This window comes from Saimiri boliviensis, chromosome 6, assembly GCF_048565385.1.
Source record: "Saimiri boliviensis isolate mSaiBol1 chromosome 6, mSaiBol1.pri, whole genome shotgun sequence".
NCBI classification, from domain to species: domain Eukaryota; kingdom Metazoa; phylum Chordata; class Mammalia; order Primates; family Cebidae; genus Saimiri; species Saimiri boliviensis.
Window position 1 is genome coordinate 116095105 of NC_133454.1, and position 23775 is coordinate 116118879.

The following is a 23775-nucleotide window of genomic DNA, read 5'->3' on the forward strand; positions in this document are numbered from 1 at the left end:
ACTTATTTCTCAACTGTTTTCCCCAAATTGATTTCAGACTTGTTCTTTGGGAAAAATATCATCTCTCTCTAATCTTGAATGACCCAGCACCCAGCTTTTACAGCACTTATTTTTCTTGGTGGGTCACAGGTATTTCTTCTATTGGTGATGGTCTATGATCACTATAGGGCCATCTGCAAGTCCTTGCAGTATTTGATTGTCAGGAAGCAATGGCTGTGTGTTGTGCTGCTTGTGGTGTCCTGGGCTGGAGGACTTTTGCACATAGTAATTCAGGTTGGTCTTATGTATGGGCTCCCATCTTATGACCCCAATGTTGTTGGTCATTTTATCTGTGACATGTACTCCTTAATGAAGCTAGTCTGTGACTATACACTGAACAGTGTTGCCTATTTTGCAGGTCATGATGTAAATAATAGGTTTTGTAGATTTCATTATGCTCGGACTGGACTTTTTCCTTTTGGTGATTTGACCTCGAGTTATTCTTTTGTAATTTTTTCCCTAGGGGACATGGTTTTATAAATCTTGTTATACATAGTTATTATCCTTGTGGCATCTCTGGAGATACAGAATCTACCCTCAGAATTATGATAAGGTCCCAATGAATTTAATTAGAGAAGAATCACCTTTGGAAATGCACCAGTTGAATGACTTAACAATATGTGCTGTAGTTCAAATGTAGATAAAGTATCCACAGACTTCTGCCCTTACTTCGAAGAGTATTGTCTATATCAGTATTAACATGGCTGATTTTTTTAGGAATTAAAATGATAGACTCAAAACATGATAAAATGTGGATTTAAATTATTCTTCATCCTTCAGATTACCCAAGGTCCAACTATGCAGCAGGAATACAGGTTTGTATAACTGATTGAGAATCAATATGTTGTAAAGGCTATTTCATTATTTTATTTTTATTGGCATAAAATACAAATATTTATATTAAAAAGTCTCAATTCTCTCTCTCACAAATTTGAGTTTTTTTTTTTTAACTTCAAAATGCTTATTTAACCTATTCATCATTTGATGAACAATTGAGTTGTTTCCATATCTTGGCTATTGTGAATAGTGCTTCAAAAGTTATGGGAATGTAGATATCTCTTTGATATACTGCTTTCATTTCTCTTGGATATGTAATTACCAGTGGGATTGCTAGATATATGCTAGTTCTATTTTTAATTTTCTGAGGAACCTCTATACTGTTTTCCGTAGTGGCTGTACTATTTGCATTCCTACCAACAGATGATGATCATTCTCCTTTCTCTACAACCTCATCAGTATTTATTTTCTGTTATTTTGATAATAGCCATTTTAACTGGAGTGAGTTGGTAACGTAATAAAAAGGATAAAATTCTGCCATTTGCAGCAATGTTGATGGAACTGGAGGATATTAAGTAAAATGTGGCAGGCACAGAAAGACAGATATTGCATGTGTTCACTCATGTGGGAGATAAACAAATTGACCTCATAGCAGTAGTGAATAGAGTTAACTATATATTTCAAAACAGCTGGAAGAGATTTTCTCATCATAAGGAAATGATAAATGTTTGAGGTGATGGATATCCCAGTTATCCAGATTTGATCATTAAATGCTGTGATGTTTTGTCAAAATATCATGTGTACCCCATAAATATGTACAATTATAATATGTACCTGTAAATAAAAAATAAAAAATATTTATTTAACATGTGTTTGTTATTAGGAAAAATTTTGGCAGCAGTTAAGATTTTGGGTGTCAGTTCACAATCAAGATTCAGATTTCTTTAAGTTACAGAACATTCTTGATACTCATTTTGAAAATACCAACAATTTAAAAGATAACTTTTTTTCTCCATGAAAGTCTGAAATAAATCAGACTTCCTGAAAGCATAGAAACTGTTGGTCACATGGAAGCATTTCAAGGTCCAGTGATGGTTCATATGTTATTTTGCTCTCTGTGCTCACAGAGATGGTGTCAGTATACACACAGCTTTATTTTTTTTTTTAGGACAAGAGAGAAGATATCACCATCAGAACTTAGACTGAATGACTGTCTTCTTATGTAGGTAACTCAGGAAGTGTATTTATGCATAAGATTCTGAACTAGGCTTTACAGTATGCAATAACACTGATGATGTGAGAATTCTGTCTTTCAATAGTTTTCCTAAGTGATTCTGATAATAAGCCACATTAGTGGTTCTTCATGATTGCTAAACTAAATGTGAATTTACTCAATTCTGTAATACTCTTTTGGATATTTTAAAATTATAAAAACCCATAATAAATTTACTTTCTCTAAATCAGTGTTTTTAGAAATGAATTTCAAGTGTAAACATTTGGGGGATATTTTAATGGGCAGATATTATAAATCTCTTTATAATATCAAACAACGTGTTCTCTAAGCATTGATTAATATGCCAAAAATAAGATGATATAGCATCTGTAGAAGTTGAATAAGTGACTTTCAAGAAACCTAGGTAAGACTTAAGTAAGCAAGGTATTACTTCAATTCATAGGAATGATAGGTCAAGTAAGAAGAGTACTGAAGTTGACCATTGGACTTAATAAAGTGAAGGTGTCATTTAGGAAGAATAACAGATAATCAAGATGAGGTGGTTGCTTGAAAGAGATGTGGGGTCAAAGGATGGATTTATTTTTTTAACATGGGGATAGATCATACAAATATGCTGGAAGAATGATGCAATATATGGAGGAAACTTGTTGTTGTTGGAAGTAGAGGAGAAATTGCAGGAGCACTGTTAAGAGCATGCCACCTAGTGCATTAATAGAAGTTGGCCATAGTTAGCAACACAGACAATCTGTGTATTTGAAGAGCAGGTGAGACACTATGAGGTCAGATTGAAATAAAGGTCAGCAGAGACTTTTAGAGAGTGTCTAGTTGTCATTACTAGGATTATTTTAAAAGATAGCTGGACTAGTCAATATCGATACTATGTATGGAATAGTTTTTTTGTGCATGTGTGAAGCCTTCTTTTCTGGTCTCTCTCTTCTTCCCTCCCACCCTTCCTTCTACCATGTTTCTTTCCCTCCCTCTTTTCTTCTAGCTTCCTCCATTTCCTCCCTCTCTCTCTTCCTTCCTTCCTTCTTACCCTCCCTCCCTTCCTTCCTCCCTTCTTTCCTTCCCCTCTCTCCTTCCCTTTCTCCTTTCCTTTCCCTCTCTCCGTTCCTTCCCTTCCCTCCCTCCCTTTCTTCCCCTCCACTTTCTTCCCCCACTCCCTTCCTTCCCCTCCCTCCCTTCCTTCCCTTCTCCCTCCCTCCGTCCCTCCCTTCCTTCCTCTCTCTTTTATTTTTATTCTTTCACACACAACTTCTCACCTCTCCCCACATCACCAGTGCAAATGTAAATTCTGCTTACAACAAAAAAAATTATCCTTCCTTATTTTCCCATGCTTATATAATCATACAGAAACATTTATAAATGGATACATGTATAGTATTTTATTTTGTTTGATGAATCATGTTATTATACTGAAATGATTGTAATTAATTCTTTTAACTGTCTGTATTTCATGTTTTATTTTTCTGTTTGTTTAATGCAATTATAAATAATGTCACAAAAACATGCCATGCATCTTTCCTTAGGTACTAGGGCTTTAATTTCTGTGGGATAGCTTTTGAAGGCAGCAATTTTGTTGATAGTTATTTTTATTTTCATTAGAGATTGCTAACTTTCATTCCAAAAATATTATAAAATTTGCATTTTCACTATCAGTGTAAGAAAATACTCTTTTTTATTTTTACTATCTATAGCTACTATCACTTTTAAAATGTTTTTGTCAGTTTGATAAATATAAGATGATATTTGTTTTTTATTTTGCATTTTTCTGTTTATAGGTGAACCCCAGCATCCTATTATGTTATATTTTGGCCATTTGGATATACTATTTTTTTTTTGTTTTAAATTGCTGGTTTCTATCATTTGCCCACTTTGCTATTGGTTTGTTTGTGTTTTATTTATTAATTGCTTAGAGCACTTTGTCTATTTTAAATATTAACTCTATGTCCTCAAAAATCTAAATCTTTTAAAATGGTATCTTTTTGCAATTTCTTAAACAATTTTGAAGTAGTCAAGTGTGTTTACTTTGGATTTCAATTATTAGTTAATAAGATTCTTCCATCCACAGAATGTAGAAAATCATCTCCTTTATTAACTGGAAAGTAAATATAAAGTAAATCTAGCTTTAGTTTTATATTAAACCTTTAATTCATTAAAATTTTTTTTATTGGTATTAGCTATATGTATAGTTTCATGATCTTCCAGATGTAAAACTAGTTTTGGCAAACTCATTTATTTAATAATCTGTCTTTTTTTCATGTACGTCTCAAATTACTTATTTCTCTCTCCATTAATCTGTAAGATTGCTGAGGTTGGGGACCATACTTTAATCAGCCTTGTATTCTTATAATGTCTTGCAATTCTGGAACATAGTAACTTGTAGCACCTCTATGTTGAATAAACAAACATTATCCTAAAATTTTATGAAGTTACCAGTAATAATTGTATTTGCCGGTAATTTTGTCCTGAACATTGAAATAAACGACATAGAGAAAGGCATATGGAACAAAGGAACAATGTGACTGAGTTTGTCCTTGTGGGGCTCACTCAGAACCCCCAGGGACAGAAAACATTATTTGTTGTGTTCTTGCTCATCTACATTGTGACAATGGTAGGCAATACACTCATCGTTGTGACCGTGGTGGTCAGCCCAACTTTGGATGCCCCTATGTACTTCTTCCTTGGCTACTTATCATTTATGGATGCTGTTTATTCTACTGCAGTTACCCCAGATATGATTATAGACTTACTCTATGAGAAGAAAACCATTTCGTTCCAAGCTTGCATGACCCAGCTTTTTATAGGACACTTATTTGGTGGTGCTGAGATTTTACTTCTGGTTGTCATGGCCTATGACAGCTACGTGGCCATTTGCAAACCCCTGCATTATTTGACCATCATGAACCAAAGGGTACGCATTCTACTGCTGCTGTTGGCCTGGGTTGGAGGTTTCTTGCATGCTGTGGTTCAACTTCTTTTTGTCTACAACCTTCCCTTCTGTGGCCCCAATGTCATCGACCATTTCATCTGTGACATGTACCCTTTATTAAAACTTGCCTGCACTGACACCTACGTTATTGGCCTCACTGTGGTTGCCAATGATGGGGCAATCTGTGTGGTCATCTTTATGCTCTTACTCATCTCCTATGGGGTCATTCTGCATTCCCTGAAGAACCTTAGTCAGGAAGGGAGGCGCAAAGCCTTATCTACCTGTGGCTCCCACATCACTGTGGTGATCCACTTCCTTGTCCCTTGTATTTTCATGTATGTGAGACCCCCTTCGACCTTACCCATTGACAAATCCTTGACTGTGTTTTACACTGTTATCACCCCTATGTTGAACCCTCTAATCTACACTTCAAGAAATGCAGAGATGAAAAATGCTATGAAGAAGCTCTGGACCAGAAGAAGAAAATGAAGTGACAGACAAACGTATCATCTATTTTCAGTGAAGAGCTGCTCCCTTCAGGGAAGCCATGTGTGATTATTTAATTGTAGTAAAATTTTCCTCAGGTTTAATAACTTGTATGAAGTGCAAATCATTTATTACATGAATACTTGCAATGATCAAAATACATTTGGAAGATTTTCATAATTTATTAGGAAAATATATGTTTACTTTTTGTCTGCAGAATGGCTCTTGAGATGATAAATTTATGTGTTAGTAATATTGTAAATTTAGTTTATGAAAGGTTTTCTCATGTTTATCTTTTAAGTAAAGTTAATTCTTCTTCAGAATTAGTAGTGCTCATTAGAGATTTCAGAAGAATGAATTAAGAAATAAGACATAAAAACTTTGTTTAGTCCTCCCCACACAAATACAGAACACATTAATATTTGAAGTGTATATTTTATTTTTGTATTGTAAGATACTTTACATACATAATTTTGTTCATGGTTTTTAGCGTGTTAAGGTTGAAGAGGAATAATGCTGCTTTTATTACGAAGTATAATGCTGCTGATAAGGAGACTGAATATACGAAAAGAATCCAGATGAAAAAGGGATACATGCAGGAAAATAACTAAATCTTACTTATTTTTCCAAATGAGAAGTTATATTAAGTCCTCAGGCGAAGCAGCTTGATTTGGTGCCATATTTTTATAAAGATGATCTATTAATCTCCTCAGTGTGTGATGCTCCCCTCCCTGTGTCCATGGGTTCTCATTGTTCAACACCTGCCTATGAGTGAGAACATGCGGTGTTTGATTTTCTGTTCTTGTGTCAGTTTGCTGGGAATGATGGTTTCCAGGTTCATCCATATCCTTACAGAGGACATGAACTCTTCATTTTTTTATGGCTGCATAGTGTTCCATTGTGTATATGTACCACGTTTTTCCTGTCCAGTCTATCATCGATGGGCATTTGGGTTGGTTCCAAGTTTTGCTATTGTAAACAGTACTGCAGTGAACATTTGTGTGCATATGTCCTTATAATAGAACAATTTGTAATCTCATGGCCTTCTAAAAAAGAGCCAGGCTCTATTTTTAATATGTAAAAATAGCATAATCTATAATCTGAGCTTTAAATATGCACTGCAGAGCTTGTTAGCAATATTTTGGAATACATCACTGTCAAGAGAGATAGGCAGGCATGGTGGTGCATGTCTTGGTTTCATCTCCACAGGAGGCTGAGGTGGGAGGATCTCTTGAGCCTGGGAGGTCAAGACTGAAGTGAGCCATGGTCATGATACTGCACTCTAACCTGGATGACAGAGCAAGGCTGAGGAAAAAAAAAAAAAAGAAAGAAAGAAAAAGAAAAGGAAGATGCTGGCAATATATGATGCTTCTATTCTTACTTTATTGATAGAATCCAGATTATTAGGTAATAAAAGGACCAAAACATATTGTTTCATTGGAAAGAAACTTCATTTATAAAGTCTTTGTGAAAATTTCTTTTGAATCAGGCTTGAAATAAAATTTTATCTGCCCCTGACTACACATAGAAAACATATAGTCAAAGAAACTCATTGTTCCTGCTTCTCCTGTGTAGTCTGGATTCATGGGGGACTAAGACTAGGGAAAAAAAAAAAGTCAATTTCACTGGTAAACCATGCTATATGAGTTCATTTTGTAATATTTATTTTTATTCTTATTATTACATGGAGATTTCTTATCTCATCCAAGCTTTTCTAAAACATAGCACTATTCTCCAAATAATATCAAGCATTTGGTGGTACCAGAGTTTACATACTGGTACCTGCGTGCGTTTTTTGACATGTATTTAATTTTCAAATTTGTATGGTTCTATTGAGTGATGAAATAAAAAAAATAGTGGTTAATTGTCTGCTTATGTTTATTGGTCTGAAAGTTTCCTGAAACTTTGTGTTCCCTGTTCCTTGCACAATGTCTGGCACATGGAACCTACTACATAAATGTTGTCAATTATTATTTGTATCCTTGAATTCTTTTTTTTTTAATAGCATGTTAGGTTTTGGGGTACATATGAAGAACATGCAAGATTGTTGCATAGGTACACACATGGCAATGTGATTTGCTGCCTTCTTCCCCTTCATCTACATCTGGTGTTTCTCCCCATGCTATCTCTCCCCACATCCCCACAACCCCATCCCTCCCCAGTTTCCCCCAAACAGACCCCAGTGTGTGATCCCCCCTTCCCTGTGTCCAGGTGTTCTCATTGTTCAATACCCACCTATGAGTGAGAACATGCAGTGTTCGGTTTTCTGCTCTTATGTCAGTTTGCTGAGAAAGATGGTTTCCAGGTTCATCCGTGTCCCTACAAAGGGCATGAACTCATCGTTTTTGATGGCTGCATAGTATTCCATGGTGTATATGTACCACATTTTCCCTGTCCAGTCTATCATAGATGGGCATTTGGGTTGGTTCCAGGTCTTTGCTATTGTAAAGAGTGCCACAGTGAACATTCGTGTGCATGTGTCCTTATGTAGAACGATTTATAATCCTTTGGATATATACCCAGTAATGGGATTGCTGGGTCAAATGGAATTTCTGTTTCTAGGTCCTTGAGGAATCACCACACTGTCTTCCACAATGGTTGAACTAATTTACACTCCCACCATCAGTGTAAAAGTGTTACTATTTCTCCACATCCTCTCCAGCATCTGTTGTCTCCAGATTTTTTAATGATCACCATTCTAACTGGCGTGAGATGGTATCTCAATGTAGTTTTGATTTGCATTTATCTAATGACCAGTGATGATGAGCATTTTTTCATGTTTGTTGGCCTCATGTATGTCTTCTTTTGTAAAGTGTCTGTTCATATCCTTTGCCCACTTTTGAATGGGCTTGTTTGTTTTTTTCTTGTAGATCTGTTTTAGTTCTTCGTAAATTCTGGATATCAGCCCCTTGTCAGATGGGTAGACTGCAAAAAATTTTTTCCCATTCTGTTGGTTGCCGATTCACTCTACTGACTGTTTCTTTTGTGGTGCAGAAGCTGTGGAGTTTGATTGGGTCTCATTTGTCTATTTTGGCTTTTGTTGCCATTGCTTTTGGTGTTTTGGTCATGAAGTCCTTGCTACGCCTATGTCCTGAATGGTTTTGCCTAGATTTTTTTCTGTGGTTTTTATGGTGTTAGGTCTTCTGTTTAAGTCTTTAATCCATCTGGAGTTAATTTTAGTGTAAGGTGTCAGGAAGGGGTCCAGTTTCTGCTTTCTGCACATGGCCAGCCAGTTTTCCCAACACCATTTAATTAAACAGGGAATCCATTGCTTGTTTTTGTCAGGTTTGTCAAAGATCAGATGGTTGTAGATAAATTGTGTTTCCTCCGAGGCCTCTGTTCCATTGGTCTATATCTCTGTTTTGGTACCAGTACCATGCTGTTTTGATTACTGTAGACTTGTAGTATAGTTTGAAGTCTGGTAGTGTGATGCCTCCTGCTTTGTTCTTTTGCTTAGAATTGATTTGGCTATGTGGGCTCTCTTTTGGTTCCATATGAAGTTTAAGGTGTTTTTTTCTAGTTCTGTGAAGGTTATTGGTAGCTTGATGGAAATAGCATTGAATCTGTAAATTACTTTGGGCAGTATGGCCATTTTCACGATATTGATTGTTCCTAACCATGAACATGCAATGTTCCTCCATCTGTTTGTGTCCTCTCTTATTTCGTTGAGCAGTGGCTTGTAGTTCTCCTTGAAGAGGTCCTTTACATTCCTTGTTAGTTGTATTCCTAGGTATTTTATTCTCTTTGTAGCAATTGTGAATGGTGGTTCATTCTTGATTTGGCGCTCTTTAAGTCTGTAACTGGTGTATAGGAATGCTTGTGATTTTTGCATATTGATTTTGTATCCTGAGACTTTGCTGAAGTTGCTTACCAGTTTCAGGAGATTTTGGGCTGAGATGATGGGGTCTTCTAGATATACAATCATGTCATCTGCAAATAGAGACAATTTGATTTTCTCCTTTCCTATTTGAATACCCTTTATTTCTTTTTCTTGCCTGATTGCTCTGGCTAGAACTTCCAGTACTATATTGAATAGGAGTGGTGAGAGGGTATCCTTGTCTAGTGCTAGATTTCAAAGGGAATGCTTCCAGTTTTTGCCCATTCAGTATGATGTTGGCTGTTGGTTTGTTGTAAATAGCTTTTATTATTTTGAGATACATTCCGTCAATACCTAGTTTATTGAGAGTTTTTAGCATACAGGGCTGTTGAATTTTGTCAAAGGCCTTCTCTGCATCAATCGAGATAATCATGTGGTTTTTGTCTTTGTTTCAGTTTATGTGGTGAATTACATTTATAGACTTGGGTATGTTGAACCAGCCTTGCATCCCTGGGATGAAGCCTGCTTGATCATGGTGGATAAGCTTTTTGATGTGCTGTTGCAATCGGCTTGCCAGTATTTTATTGAAGACTTTTACATCTCTGTTCATCATGGATATTGGCCTGTAGTTTTCTTTTCTTGTTGAGTCTCTACCGGGTTTTGGTATCAGGATGATGTTGGTCTCATAAAATGATTTGGGAAGATTCCCTCTTTTTGGATTATTTGGAATAGTTTCAGAAGGAATGGTACCAGCTCCTCTTTATATGTCTGGTAGAATTCGACTGTGAACCCATCTGGACCTGGGCTTTTTTTTGGTGGTAGGCTCTTAATTGCTCCCTCAACTTCAGACCTTGTTATTGGTCTATTCAGAGTTTCAACTTCTTCCTGTTTTAGGCTTGGGAGGAGGCAAGTGTCCAGGAATTTATCAATTTCTTCCAGGTTTACTAGTTTATGTGCATAGAGTTGTTTGTAATAATCTCTGATGATCGTTTGAATTTCTGTGGAATCTGTGGTGATATCCCCTTTATCGTTTTTTATTGCATCAATTTAGTTATTCTCTCTTTTCTTGTTTATTAATCTGGCTAGTGGTCTGTCTATTTTGTTGATCTTTTCAAAAAACCAGCTCCTGGATTTATTGATTTTTTTGAGGGTTTTTTTGTGTCTCTGTCTCCTTCAGTTCTGCTCTGATCTTAGTTATTTCTTGTCTTCTGCTCAGCTTTAAGTTTTTTTGATCTTGCCCCTCTAGCTCTTTCAATTTTGTTGCTATGGTTTCAATTTGATATCTCTCCTTGCTTCTCATGTGGGCACTTATTGCTATATGCTTTCCTCTACATACTGCTTTAAATGTGTCCCAGAGATTCTGCTATGATGTGTCTTTGTTCTCATTGGTTTCAAAGAACATCTTTATTTCTGCCTTCATTTCATTGTTTATCCAGTCAACATTCAAGAGCCAGTTGTTCAGTTTCCATGAAGCTGTGCAGTTCTGAGTTAGTTTCTGCATTCTGAGTTCTAACTCGACTGCACTGTGGTCTGAGACTGTTATGATTTCTGTTCTTTTGCATTTACTGAGGAGTGATTTATTGCTAATTATGTGTTCAATTTTAGAGTAGGTGTGATGTGGTGCTGAGAACAATGTATGTTCTGTGGATTTGGAGTGGAGAGTTCTGTAAATGTCTATTCGATTTGCTTTGTTCCAGGTCTGAGTTAAGGTCCTGGATATCCTTGTTAATTTTCTGTCTGTTTGATCTGTCTAATATTGACAATGGGGTATAAAGTCTCCCACTATTATTTTGTGGGAGTCTAAGTCTCTTTGTAAGTCATTAAGAACTTGCCTTATGTATCTGGGTGCTCCTGTATTGGGTGCGTACATATTTAGGATCGTTAGCTCTTCTTGTTGCATTGATCCTTTTACCATTATGTAATGTCCTTCTTTGTTTCTTTTGATCTTTGTTGCTTTAAAGTCTATTTTATCAGAGATGAGAATTGCAACACCTGCTTTTTTTTTGCTCTCCATTTGCTTGGTAAATCTTCCTCCATCCCTTTATTTTGAGCCTTTATGCATCCTTGATTGTGAGATGGGTTTCCTGGATACAGCCCACCAATGGGTTTTGGCTTTTTATCCAATTTGCCAGTCTGTGTCTTTTGATTGGGACATTTAGTCCATTGACATTTAGGGATAGTATTGTTATGTGTGAATTTGATACTGCCATTTTGATGCTAGCTGGCTGTTTTGTTCATTAGTTGATGCAGATTCTTGATTGTGTTGATGCTCTTTACCATTTGCTATGTTTTTGGAGTGGCTGGTACTGGTTTTCCTTTGTAAGTGTAGAGCCTCTTTCAGGAGCTCTTGTAAAGCAGGTCTGTTGGTGATGAAATCTCTGAGTACTTGCTTGTTCACAAAGGAGTTTATTTTTCCTTCAGTTATGAAGCTTAGTTTGGCTGGATAGGAGATCCTGGGTTGAAAGTTCTTTTCTTTAAGGATGTTGAATATTGGCCCCCAGTCTCTTCTGGCTTGTAGGGATTCTGCTGAGAGATCTGCTGTGAGTCTAATGGCCTTCCCTTTGTAGGTAACCCGACCTTTCTCTCTGGCTACCCTTAGTGTTTTCTTCTTCATTTCAACCCTTGTGAATCTGATGATTATGTGCCTTGGGGTTGCTCTTCTTGAGGAATATCTTTGTGGTGTTCTCTGTATTTCCTGGACTTGAATATTGGCCTGCCTTGCTAGGTTGGGGAAGTTTTCCTGGATAATATCCTGAAGGGTATTTTCCAGCTTGGATTCATTCTCTTTGTCACATTCAGGTACACCTATCAAATGTAGATTAGGTCTTTTCATATAGTCCCACATTTCTTGGAGACTTTGTTCATTCCTTTTTACCCTTTTTTCTATTCTTGCTTTCTCGTTTTATTTCACTGAGATGATCTTTGACCTCTGATATTCTTTCTTTTGCTTGGTCAATTCTGCTGTTGAAACTTGTGCATGCTTCGTGAAGTTCTCATGTTGGGTTTTTCAGCTCCATCAATTCACTTATATTTCTCTCTATGTTGTCCATTCTCTTTAGCATTTCGTCGAATCTTTTTTCAAGGTTCTTAGTTTCTTTGCATTGGGTTAGAACATGTTCTTTTAGCTCACTGTAGTTTCTTACTACCCACGTTCTGAATTCTGATTCTGTCATTTCATCACACTCCTTCTCCATCCAGTCTTGTTCCCTTTCTGGTGAAGAATTGTGATCCCTTTTAGGAGGAGAGGTGTTCTCCTTTCGGGAGTTTTCATCCTTTTTGCGCTGGTTTCTTCCCATCTTTGTGGGTTTATCCACCTGTTGTCTTTTTAGTTACTGACTTTCAGATTGGGTCTCTGAGTGAGCTTCCAGTTTGTGGATGCTGAAGTTACTTCATTTTCTTAGCTTTCCTTCTCACAGTCTGGCCCCTCTGCTGTAGAACTGCTGAGGTCCACTCCAGGCCCTGCTTGCCGGAGGATCGCCTGCAGCAGCTGCAGAAGAGTAGGGGTTGCTACCAGTTTCTTCTTCTGCTATCTTTGTCCCAGAAGAATGACTGCCAAATGTCAATCTGTTCTCTCCTTTATGAGGTGAGTCTTTGGATATATGGGGGTCAGGGAGCTGCTTGAGGAAACAAGACTGTCCTTTATTGGAGCTCAATTCCTGAGCTGTGAGCTCTGTTGTTCATTCAGAGCTGCTGGGCAGGTACGTTTAGGCCTGCTGCAGCAGAATTCATAAACTCCCCCTTTTGTTCTTCTTTTACCCAGGTGCTCTGTCCCAGGGAGTCAGGGCTTTATTTATGAGTTTCCATTGTGCTGCTGCCTTTTTTTTTTTTTTTCCTTTCAGGGCTGCCCTGCCCAGCTAGGAGGCCACCTAGTCACTGTCTGCCTGTAGATTCTTTGCTGAGCTGCTATGGGCTCCACCCAGCTGCCCTGTGATCTTCCTTGCAGTCCTGTTTATATGGGTGTAGTTAGAACTGCCTCGGCAATGGTGACCCCGCCTCTGTTATGGCGGACTCTCTCTGTTGTGGCAGGTGGCCTCAGCGATGGCAGGCTGCCTCCGTAGTGGTGGAGAGTCTCTGTAATGGTGGACGCCCCTCCCCCACAGAGCCAGACCATCCTGGTTTATCTGTGCTTGCTGTGAGACACTCAACCCAGAGCATTTTCAATTACTGTTTTTTTTTGTTGTTGTTGTTGGGGGGGTGGGTGGGACCAGCCAAGCCTGATCACCTGGCTCCCTGACTCCAAGTCTTTTTTTTTTTTTTTTTTTTTTTTTTAAATTGAACGACCCAGCATTCCAGTCACCTGTTGAAAAGGTACCAGGATCTCCTGTGCCGCGTCTCACTGAGTCGGCTGAAACAGAGGTGCTGAGATTCCTGGAGGTTTTTTTGCCTAGGAATCTTCTGGCCTGGCTCTCTATTTCAGATGAATGGGCAACCCTGCCATCTCAGGGATCCAGTCGCCAGCTTAGAGGGCACCCAGACCAGTATCTTTTATATGGAGAACTGCCATGCCAGGGCGCAGTCAAAGCAGCCGCATGGGCAAAAACAGCCGTGGGGGCCGAAACCGCTGCACAGGCCGAAACAGCCCCACTGGTGACCCATTTGGCTCCTCTGCCTGGGAGTCTCCTGGTCTGTGGGCAATAAAAATCCGTCTGGAAATGTGGCATCCACTCACCCTCTGCACTTTCACTGGGAGCTGAAATCCTGAGCTCTTCCTAGTCAGCCATCTTCCCAACCTCTGCAAAATTCTTGACTTCTATGCACCTGCAGGTGAAACATCTTTGGAAGCTGCCCAGGGTTGGGGCTTGCACCTGCTGAAGCTACATCCTGAACTGTACCTTTCCACCTTTAAGTCATGGCTGGAGAAGTTGTGATGCAGGACACCAAGTCCCTAGACTAAACACAGCAGAGGGACACTGGATCAGGCCCAACAAACCATTTTTCCTTCTAGGTCTCAGGGCCTGTGATCAGAGAGGCTGCCGCAAAGTTCTCTGACATGCCTCAGAGAGACATTTTTCACATTGTCTTGGTGATGAACATTCACTCCTTATTACCTATTCAAGTATCTGCAGCCTGCTTGAATTGTTTCTCAGAAAATGAGATTCACTTTTCTATCGCATTGTCACATTGCAAATTTTTCAAACTTCAATGCTCTGCTTTCCTTATAAAACTGAATGTATTTAACAGTACCAATGTCACCTCTTGAATGCTCTGCTGATTAGAAATGTTTACCGACAGATAACCTAAATCATCTCCCTCAAGTCGAAGTTCCAATATTCTCTAGGACAGGGACAAAATGCTGCCAGTCTCTTTGTAAAACATCACAAGAGTCACCTTTGCTCCAGTTCCCAACAGGTTCCTCATCTCCATCTGCAACCACCTCAGCCTCGATTTCATTATTTATACCATTATCAGAATTGTAGCCAAAGCCATTTAACAAGTCTCTAGAAAATTCCAATCTTGCCCGCATTTTCCTGTCTTCTTCTGAGTCCTCAAAGGTATTACAACCTCTGGCTGTTACCCAGTTTGAAAGTTGCTTCTTTATTTTGGGTTATGTTTTCAGTAGTGCCCCCACTCTACTGGTTCCAATTTACTGTATTAGTCCATTTTCACACTGCTGATGAAGACATACCCAAGACTGAGCAATTTACAAAAGGGAAGTTTAATGGACTTACAGTTTCAAGTGGCTGGTGGGACCTCACAATCACGGCAGTAGACAAAGAAGAACAAGTCATGTCTTACACAGGTGGCAACAGGCAAATAGAGAGTTTGTGCAGGCACACTCCCTCTATAAAACCATTATATATTGTGAGTCTTTTTCACAATCAAGAAAACAGCATGAGAAAGACCTATCCCCATCATTCAATTACCTTCCACTGGGTCCCTCCCACAAAACCTGTGAATTCCAGATGAGATCTGGGTGGGGACACAGCCAATCAATATCACATATGCTCATTACAGCAATATTTACACTAGCAAAGATGTAGAATAAAACTAAATGCTCATCAACAGTAGACTGGATAAAAAAAATTGGTACATATACACCATGGAACTATGCAGCAATAAAAACACTGAGATCATATCCTTTGTAGCACCATGGAGAGACCCAGAGGCCATTATCTTAGCATGCTAGAACAAATACTGCATATTCTTACTTATTTCAGTCAGAGATAAGATTGGTTGTTCAAGATAAACAAGAAGAACAAACACATGGATACTAGAAGGGGAGCAAAGATGCTGAGGCCTTCTTAATAGGGAATGTTGGGAGTAGGAAGCATATCAGAAGAAATACCTATCAAATGGTATGCTTATTATCTAGGTGATGAAATTATCTGTCCACCATGACATCCAGTTTATCTATATAACAATCCTGCACCATGCACTCCTGAACCTAAAAAAATTATAGCCATACATCTTCAAACATTTTATCTAGCCTCTTTTTGCAATTATAATTCAATGCATGTTGGAGTTTTGCATTGTGAACTTTATACTTCTTTTATACCATTTTCTGCATTTATTTTATTGCTCTCTGCTTTGTTCTGCATATTTTCTTCTAATCTTTCTTCTAATTTACTATTTCTCTCTTTAACTGTTTCCAATCTTCTGTTACACCCAACCTTTGAGTTCCTAATTTTGTGTATTGTGTATTTTTGTTTTCAAATTTAGTTTGTTCAATGTATTATTCTTCAGGGAACAATGTCAATATAAAGCTCTGCCCAATTTTTAAGGCTTTCACTTATGGCTTTAGACTTATTCCATACTCTTAGAGAAAAGAACCCATAAGCAAAGTTTAGCTCTCTGGTTTTTCTTTGAAATGTTATTCCCACAAATTCTTTACTTATTAAAGTTTTTAAATGCTTTGAAGTGCATGTATTTCACATTTTTCTAGCTCTTCTATTTTTTCTTATTTCAACTTGGTGTAAAACAAGTGATTTCTGCTTTTTTTTAGAAGATAAATTATGTATTATATCTATATTTTACTGTCCACTTTGGCAATTAATGTGAGTTATAGAGAATTACTGTGGACTATGGCATATTTTGAGGCAATATGTATATCAGTTGATATTTTCAATGTATTATTTAATTGGAGCAAATAAATTCAGATTCTGGGCTGTCATAGGCATCATCTGAGCTAGGAAACACTTTTGCCCCATTCAGATACATGGAAAGCATTAGCAGTTCTTTGACTTCACCTGCTAATAGAGAATTATGTCTTATTATTATATTAATTCTCCATCTTGGAGTCATAATTTAACAGATAGTACCTTTGCTCACATCAAATCATTTTTCAGAATTAAAGATAGGTTTGTGCGTCTTTTGCCACTTACCAATGAGAGAACGTAGCATCTAGATGTGCTCTTTAAATCTTAGAAGTGATCCAAATTACGTTTGGGTTGGCTAGATTTAAACCATTTATTAGGCAAGTTGAAAACTACCAGCTTTTAGTGGATGCTACTACATGATAAATCATGTTTAGTGGTGCCTATTATGTAATAAATATCTTTAGCTGGTTCAGATAAGTATTTATGGGACTCTATACCTAAGGCCCCTATGACACAGAAGTTCCAGTATTTAACTAGACATATGAGGTAAAGATGCTCAGTGGAGCCAAAGACAAGCCAATTTATGGAAAGAGCAATGTAAATCCTTAGGGAATGATTCCCTTGCTGGAAAATTACAATGTATTCCTTGTAAAATAGTTATTGAATTAATATTGGAATAAAATTAAGGGAATGAATTAATGGACTGTATATCATTATGGTTGCATCTGACACAAATTCAGGTCTTGATCAAAATCCTGTAGTCTAACCTAAAATTGCAGAACTGTGACTATCTTCCAATAAATAGAACATCAGCTTCAGTTCAAAGCTCTCTGCCTTTGAGCGTCAGGGCTTCTTGGCCACAGACTTCTAACAGCAAGGGTAAGGCACCTCTTTGCTGATTTTATAATTAAGTAAGAAAATATGGGGATGGTTCATTATGGCTGAAATATTACTTGCTTTCCCTAAATATTTCATAATATAAAACTCATATTTTATTGTTCAATTTACTTTAGAATTTTCTTATTTACATCAAAGGCTTTACATATTACTTGGCATTCAGCTCCTCTTCATTGGCAAGAGCCAAGTTTTTTCCTTAGGGATTGTTCTAGGGAAAAATGTTTCTAGAGATAACTTCATTTTAATTTGCACTGAATAGTCTAATTAACCCACATTGACCTTACTGTCTCTTTCATTTAAAACAGTGATGATGTAAAAGTCATATACTGTGTCTGCACACAATAATGAAGAATTATTCTTCTGATAAGAAAACCCAAGTGGTATCTCAAGAGTTAAACTCCCACCAAAGGTAGAGTATGCCTTCAGTTTGTATCTAATTCTCCAGGTATGATGTTTTCTTCTGGTATCCACCATTGTTTGTAATAATTTGTGAAAGGTCTCAATTTCCTGGAATGAGATTGGGAAGATATGGAGATCTGCATTTAATTAGGAAAGAAGTATTTTAGGAATATGCTATTTGAATAATTGAAAGATTTAAATTTAAGCAGAACTCTTCAACCTTTTAGTCATTCAAATAACTTATTTCTAAGACCAGTTCTTTTGTAATTAAAAGCAAGAGAAATCTCTACCATTGACTTTTTGTGTAAAGTTAATTCCTTGCATTTTCCTTGTTAGTTACAGAGCTCAATAGCTAGGCATATGAGTGTTATCATAATTTCTTAATCACAGTAAAGTACTTATGGTTGCTTCACTGTAATTGAAGAAGAGAAGAGAAGAGAAGCATTTAAATAATGAATTTTAGTGTTGCTAAATTTTTTGTTTGTGCCACTAAATAATGAACTTGTCCAGGTTAATTTCCACTAATTAGGTGAATTTTTATATAGTCATGCAAATGCAGAATCTTTGTTTTTCTATGAAGAAATTTTTTCAGCAGGTGAGAATATTCAACTACCTTTTTACAGTAAATATTGACATTATGTTTAAGCACCTTTATATTTTTGGCACTCGCTTTGAATACTTTTATCCTTTTCTGAAAGAGTGAAATAATGAGTGGCCTGTGTGGAAAAAATGGAAACTGTAGCCACTAAAAACTATTTCTAGATCCCTGGATAAGTCATTCATTTTCCTGTGTTTTATGATCACACATAGATGCATGAAGTCTCTACAGCAATCCTCAATAAAAGAAGCATTGATTTTTTTGGACCAGTGACAAAGCTCAAGATGTGAATTCTTGAAACCACTGACAGGGATATTTATTGGAAATTCCTGTGATGTGTTTAAAAATGACTAATGTCTTATTTATCATATATTTTCATTAGAGGAATTCTAATTGAGAAAATTAAGCTAGTAAAACACAGACATTAATCAGAATATACAAAGTATATTTGGCTTTAGATTATAGTCTGATAGGCGTTTATTTTTCTTTTTCCCATTAAGTAGAGAAACATGTTCCATGTTACATCTATAATAAATAAACCAATAGATTTATCATCTTAATTTATAGGATATATTTTACATGATATGTTAATGAATATGTAGAATTACTTTTAGGTATATTTGACTAAAGAATTAAAAATTGCATATCATGTCAAGTATGTTAGAGTGTAAAGGAATCAATGACTATTACGTTCTGCAAGCATGATACGGATTTTTGTATGTAAATCTAAAAATTATCTCAGCAAACATAATAGTAAGTACGCATAAAGAAACCCATGATCCAGAAAGTAACTTGTGTACTATCATTAAAAAACATTTATAAATCTGTATTCATTAAGTACTTTGGAGGATTGTTTTTGTGTTATGGAATTTTATCTTTTGAAAATGTCATGTTGTGAAGAAATTGAGTTAAATGTCTTTTCATTAGAAAAGTGTTAACTTAGTGGTTTAAGTTAATAGTCTATTATGCTCTCTTTCAGTTTTGTAAGGTATTAAATCTTTGATCACTTAAATTATAGGGGATAGTTTACATGTCCTATTTTTTTTTCAAGTAAACTGTGAAACTGTTTACAATAGACTGTTTACAATAAACTGTTTACTACTTTACAGTAGAAGATTTAGCTTGATGAAATTTATCACTGATGATTACAAGAGAAAAAGAACTAATACTTGCAGCAAGTAAGGTGTGAAGAAAAAGAGAAAGGGATGTAGACTATATTATACTTTTGTGTTCTTCAGCAGGTGTGTCTTTATTAGTCTACAGCTTCAACAATGACGGAACTCGGGAGTCAGCTGGAAGAGACAGTATGAATGACACGTAGGCTGTTCATCACAGCGGGCTTCTAGAGATGGCACTCTGCCTGCATGGATGCTTCTCCACTGCCAGATGTATGTAAACAGCATCATCTTGCCTGCATTTAAGGCTTAGTCATTCTGTAGGTTTCTTCAGCAGCAAATAATCAGAAAGTTGGGTTTGTATCTCTGCTTGTCCTATTGTTCTTTTTTCTTTAAGTTTGTCTTTAACCATCAGATCTACAGACAAAGAGAAACTAATAATTTTTTCTTTTTGAAATTTCTTTTATTTAATTATTTTTACTAGGATTTGGTCTGTATCAACTTTTATGGCTACCCCAAAAATCCTCCTGAGTTACCCCAGGGAACCAAAGCAGGTTGTGCTTCCAGTGTTCCCTCATTAAAAGAAATCTTGTGAAGAAGAATTTTAAAAGGATACTAGCCTCACTTAATTATCCCATTAGTCTTCTTATTACTTGTAGATATTCATTTATTAACTATAATTTGTTATCTTATTTGATTCTTCTTTCATCTTCAATATGTAGCCACATCTGTGCGGATAGATCCAATTTTTCCTATAATTCTGCTTACTTCTCAAGATACATCACATCACTGTTAAATTATTACTTCTATATAATGGAATCAATGGTTCCTAGGACATATAATTTTATTATATGTATGTATGGCTCTCAAGGTGAGGTGCAGTTGTCTTTCTCATTTCATCCTGGACTGTGTCTATAAATATTATCAAGTTAACAAAGATCTGAATTATTTGTTCTGATCCAGTGTTCACAGTGAAGCATTCACGATCACTAGTAATAGCTATCAGATATTGAGACTTTATCAGGTGCCAGCCACTGTTCTAGACACTTTACTTTGTTGCAATAAAATAACAGCTGTAAGAGGTCAGAACTCTTGGTATCTCCATTCTAAAAATGATGAAAGTGAAGCACAAAGAGCTTCAGTAAGTAGCCCAAAGTCACATAGTAATTGGTGTATCTGGGATTGCAGCAGAGGCAGTGTGGCTCGAGGGTCTGCATTATTTACCACAGTGCTCTGTTTTCTCTCCAAAGGAGTCTTGAATCTTAAATAGGTACACAGTGCATGAGGAGCATATAATCATTATTTGTTCACTGCATTTGTCAAATATCACATACACAGGCTGGCATTTTTCATGCAACTGTCATAAGCTTGAAAATTGTTATTTAATAATAAAAATGTAAAAAATGAAAAAATGTCAGCAGAATAGAATAATGTAGGGTGGCACTAATAGTTTCCTAAGTGATTTGACTGGGAAGAATTCTGAGTCCATCTAGTTCAATCCCACTGTTTTCCAATTAGCAAACTGAGACAGATGTATAATTACATTTAGAAAGTGACTTGAGCTCATGCCTTCTTACATTAAGATTGGAATTTTCCCTTGAGTATGCTTCCTTTTGGAATATGGATGCTGAGGTTCTATTTTTGAGCACTCTTAGTACCTAGATAGCATTATGAGCGAAACCGTGTCCTACGGTTATCTACCTCTCTTTTAAATTTCTGTTTTCACCTTCCTCACTACCTGGTTCACCTCAAAAGTTTTGAAAAAAAAATACTAGCTGTGCATGTGGTAGTCAGTTGGTGATACCTATGAGCTAGTTGAGTTCAGTTCAATATTCATTACTGAAAATCAGGATAGTGTATGTAGATGTGGTAAGAATTGTGGTATAGGCAAGAATAAAGTGGAGAGATACACAGCTCCTTAGAAAGCAGACGATCAGAGATTAAGACTTAAGTAATTGCTATAGGGTACAGTTTACTAACCAATTTGTAGTTATGTGATACATTTCAAAGTCTAGTCCAGGCGTCCCCAAACTACGGCCCATGGGCCACGTGCGGCCCCCTGAGGCCATTTATCCGGCCCCCCTGCCGCACTTCAGGAAGGGGCACCTCTTTCATTGGTGGTCAGTGAGAGGAGCACAGTATGTGGCGGCCCTTCAAAGGTCTGAGGGACAGTGAACTGGCCCCCTGTGTAAAAAGTTTGGGGACGCCTGGCTAGCCTCTTGACATTTAATGAGAGATTCATGAAGACTACACATCTTTGAGACATGAAGGACTGAAGGTTTAACAATGGAATGCCATAGGACTGAGTGAGACATATCAGAAGATGTTACTTCTGGTGTTACACAGATCATACTATAAGGATATGACAACTACTACAAACTCACAGGGATGAATTAATGCCAATTTACTTATTTCACTTTTAGCACTACCATTAGAGAGTAAGTTTCTTGAGAGCAGGAACCTGTTTATCATAGCTGATTTCTGTTCCAAGAAGTAACATATTTTATGTAAGAGGTTATTAAACATGTGAATAATTATAACTTTACTTTTTTCTACGGAATACCTACTAAGATTTAGAGATGGATTTTTGTTTTACCTGTTGGCCCAAAACCAATTCTGAGGAGAAATAGAATTGTCAAGGGAGGATCTATTGGGTCCATTGGAAGAGGAACTCAATAGAGACTTACTAAATGTTCATTGAATATAAACCACCGTTCAAGATATAATGATGATGTGCTGAGTAACATAACGGATATATTGATATTCCTGTTCACAATGTCATTACAGGTCCTCTTCTGAGCTCTCAACTTTGAAACAAGCCTGAAAGAAGAGTCAATGGGCCAGATTAGCAATGTTACAGAATTTGTTCTCTTGGGTCTTGCTCAAGACACTGATGGGCAAAAAGCATTATTTGTAATGTTTTCATTTATATACATTGTGACCATGGTGGGGAACCTGCTTATCCTGGTGACTATCATTGGCAACCCCTCTTTGGGCTCCCCAATGTATTTCTTCCTTGCCCACTTGTCATTTATGGATGCTGCGTATTCTACTGCCATTTCACCCAAATTGATGATAGACTTACTCTGTGTTAAAAGCACTATTTCCTTCCCAGCTTGCATGGGCCAGCTCTTTATAGAACACCTATTTGGTGGTTCTGAGGTCTTCCTTCTGGTGGTGATGTGGCCTATGATCGCTATGTGGCCATCTGTAAGCCGCTGCACTATTTGACCATCATGAATAGATGGGTTTGCATCCTTCTGTTGGTGGTGGCCTGGTTCGGAGGTTTTGTGCATTCTGTGTTTCAAATTGCTGTTGTGTATAGTCTCCCTTTCTGTGGCCCCAATGTCATTGATCATTTCATCTGTGACATGTACCCGTTATTGGAACTGGCGTGCACTGACACCTACTTTATAGGCCTCACTGTGGTTTTCAATGGTGGAGCAAACTGTATGATCATCTTCACCCTTCTACTAATCTCCTATGGAGTCATCCTAAATTCCCTTAAAACTTAGAGTCAGGAAGGGAGGCACAAAGCCCTGTCTACCTGCAGCTCCCACATCACCGTGGTTATCCTCTTTTTTGTTCCCTGTATTTTCATGTATGTTAGACCAGTTTTAAGCTTTCCTATTGATAAATTCATGACTGTGTTTTATACAGTTATCACACCCATGTTGAATTCTTTAATATGCACATTGAGAAATTCAGAAATGAAAAATGCTATAGAAAATCTCTGGTGTAACAAATTAACTATAGAAAGAATAAGAATGTCCCTCTTCATGTAGATACAGGGATATGTAAACAAGATCTTTCCAGTGAGATTGTCTGACTTGTAATGGTAATTCAGGGATCCTAGATTGGGAAAGCAGGATTTAGGAGCTCCCAGTCCAGTAAACACCTTGTCCCATCATAACCTTAATTTGATATCTGGGATCTCAAATTGTATATGCAGAGTGAGTGTGGATGAAGCTCTCTGGTGCAATTTCTAATATACAGCTCTTTTATTTTGGTTCTTATCTATTTTTCAGATCTATAAATTAGAGACAGGGTTTTTCTTTCACATTCTCAGCATACAATGGAGGAAGAGAGGAGTAGATAACCAAAAATAGACCCTCCTGTTCACAAGAAAAGGCTAAGGTGCTACCTTCAGTGCAATTTCCTTAAAAACTTTGCAATATTTCTGTGTTTTTATTGGCATTTACAACATTATAAAAGAGTCATATTCACAAATACCTTTGCAACTGACTCTTGGGTTTGAGCTGAAAGTCTGTGTGTGCAGTAGGATAATTCCCATAAGAGTCTTAGGATTCTTATTGTTTAATTGGTGGGGTTTATGAAACACACTTTAAAATCTTTCAGAAGTCTTCTCAAATAATCTTCCATTGACAACTTTGAGAAGACGTTTATTCTCACATTTAAAGCATGTGGCTTTGGCTTTAATGTC

At 37.1% G+C, this 23775-nt stretch overlaps 1 protein-coding gene and 1 pseudogene across 1 annotated transcript; both read left to right on the plus strand.

The window, feature by feature from the left end:
- The first annotated feature begins 4553 nt into the window (after nucleotides 1-4553).
- On the plus strand, nucleotides 4554-5471 carry LOC101039835 (olfactory receptor 4A47). Its single transcript, XM_003920431.2, has one exon. It carries the CDS (start codon nucleotides 4554-4556, stop codon nucleotides 5469-5471), a length of 918 nt encoding a protein of 305 aa, XP_003920480.2.
- A 16695-nt stretch (nucleotides 5472-22166) lies between these two features.
- Nucleotides 22167-23116, plus strand: LOC101040164 (olfactory receptor 4A16-like; annotated as a pseudogene).
- The last annotated feature ends 659 nt before the right edge of the window (nucleotides 23117-23775 follow it).

Bases quoted from the DNA above. Each gene is read 5' to 3' on its own strand.
- LOC101039835 (XM_003920431.2), top strand. From the start codon at position 4,554: ATGGAACAAAGGAACAATGTGACTGAGTTTGTCCTTGTGGGGCTCACT.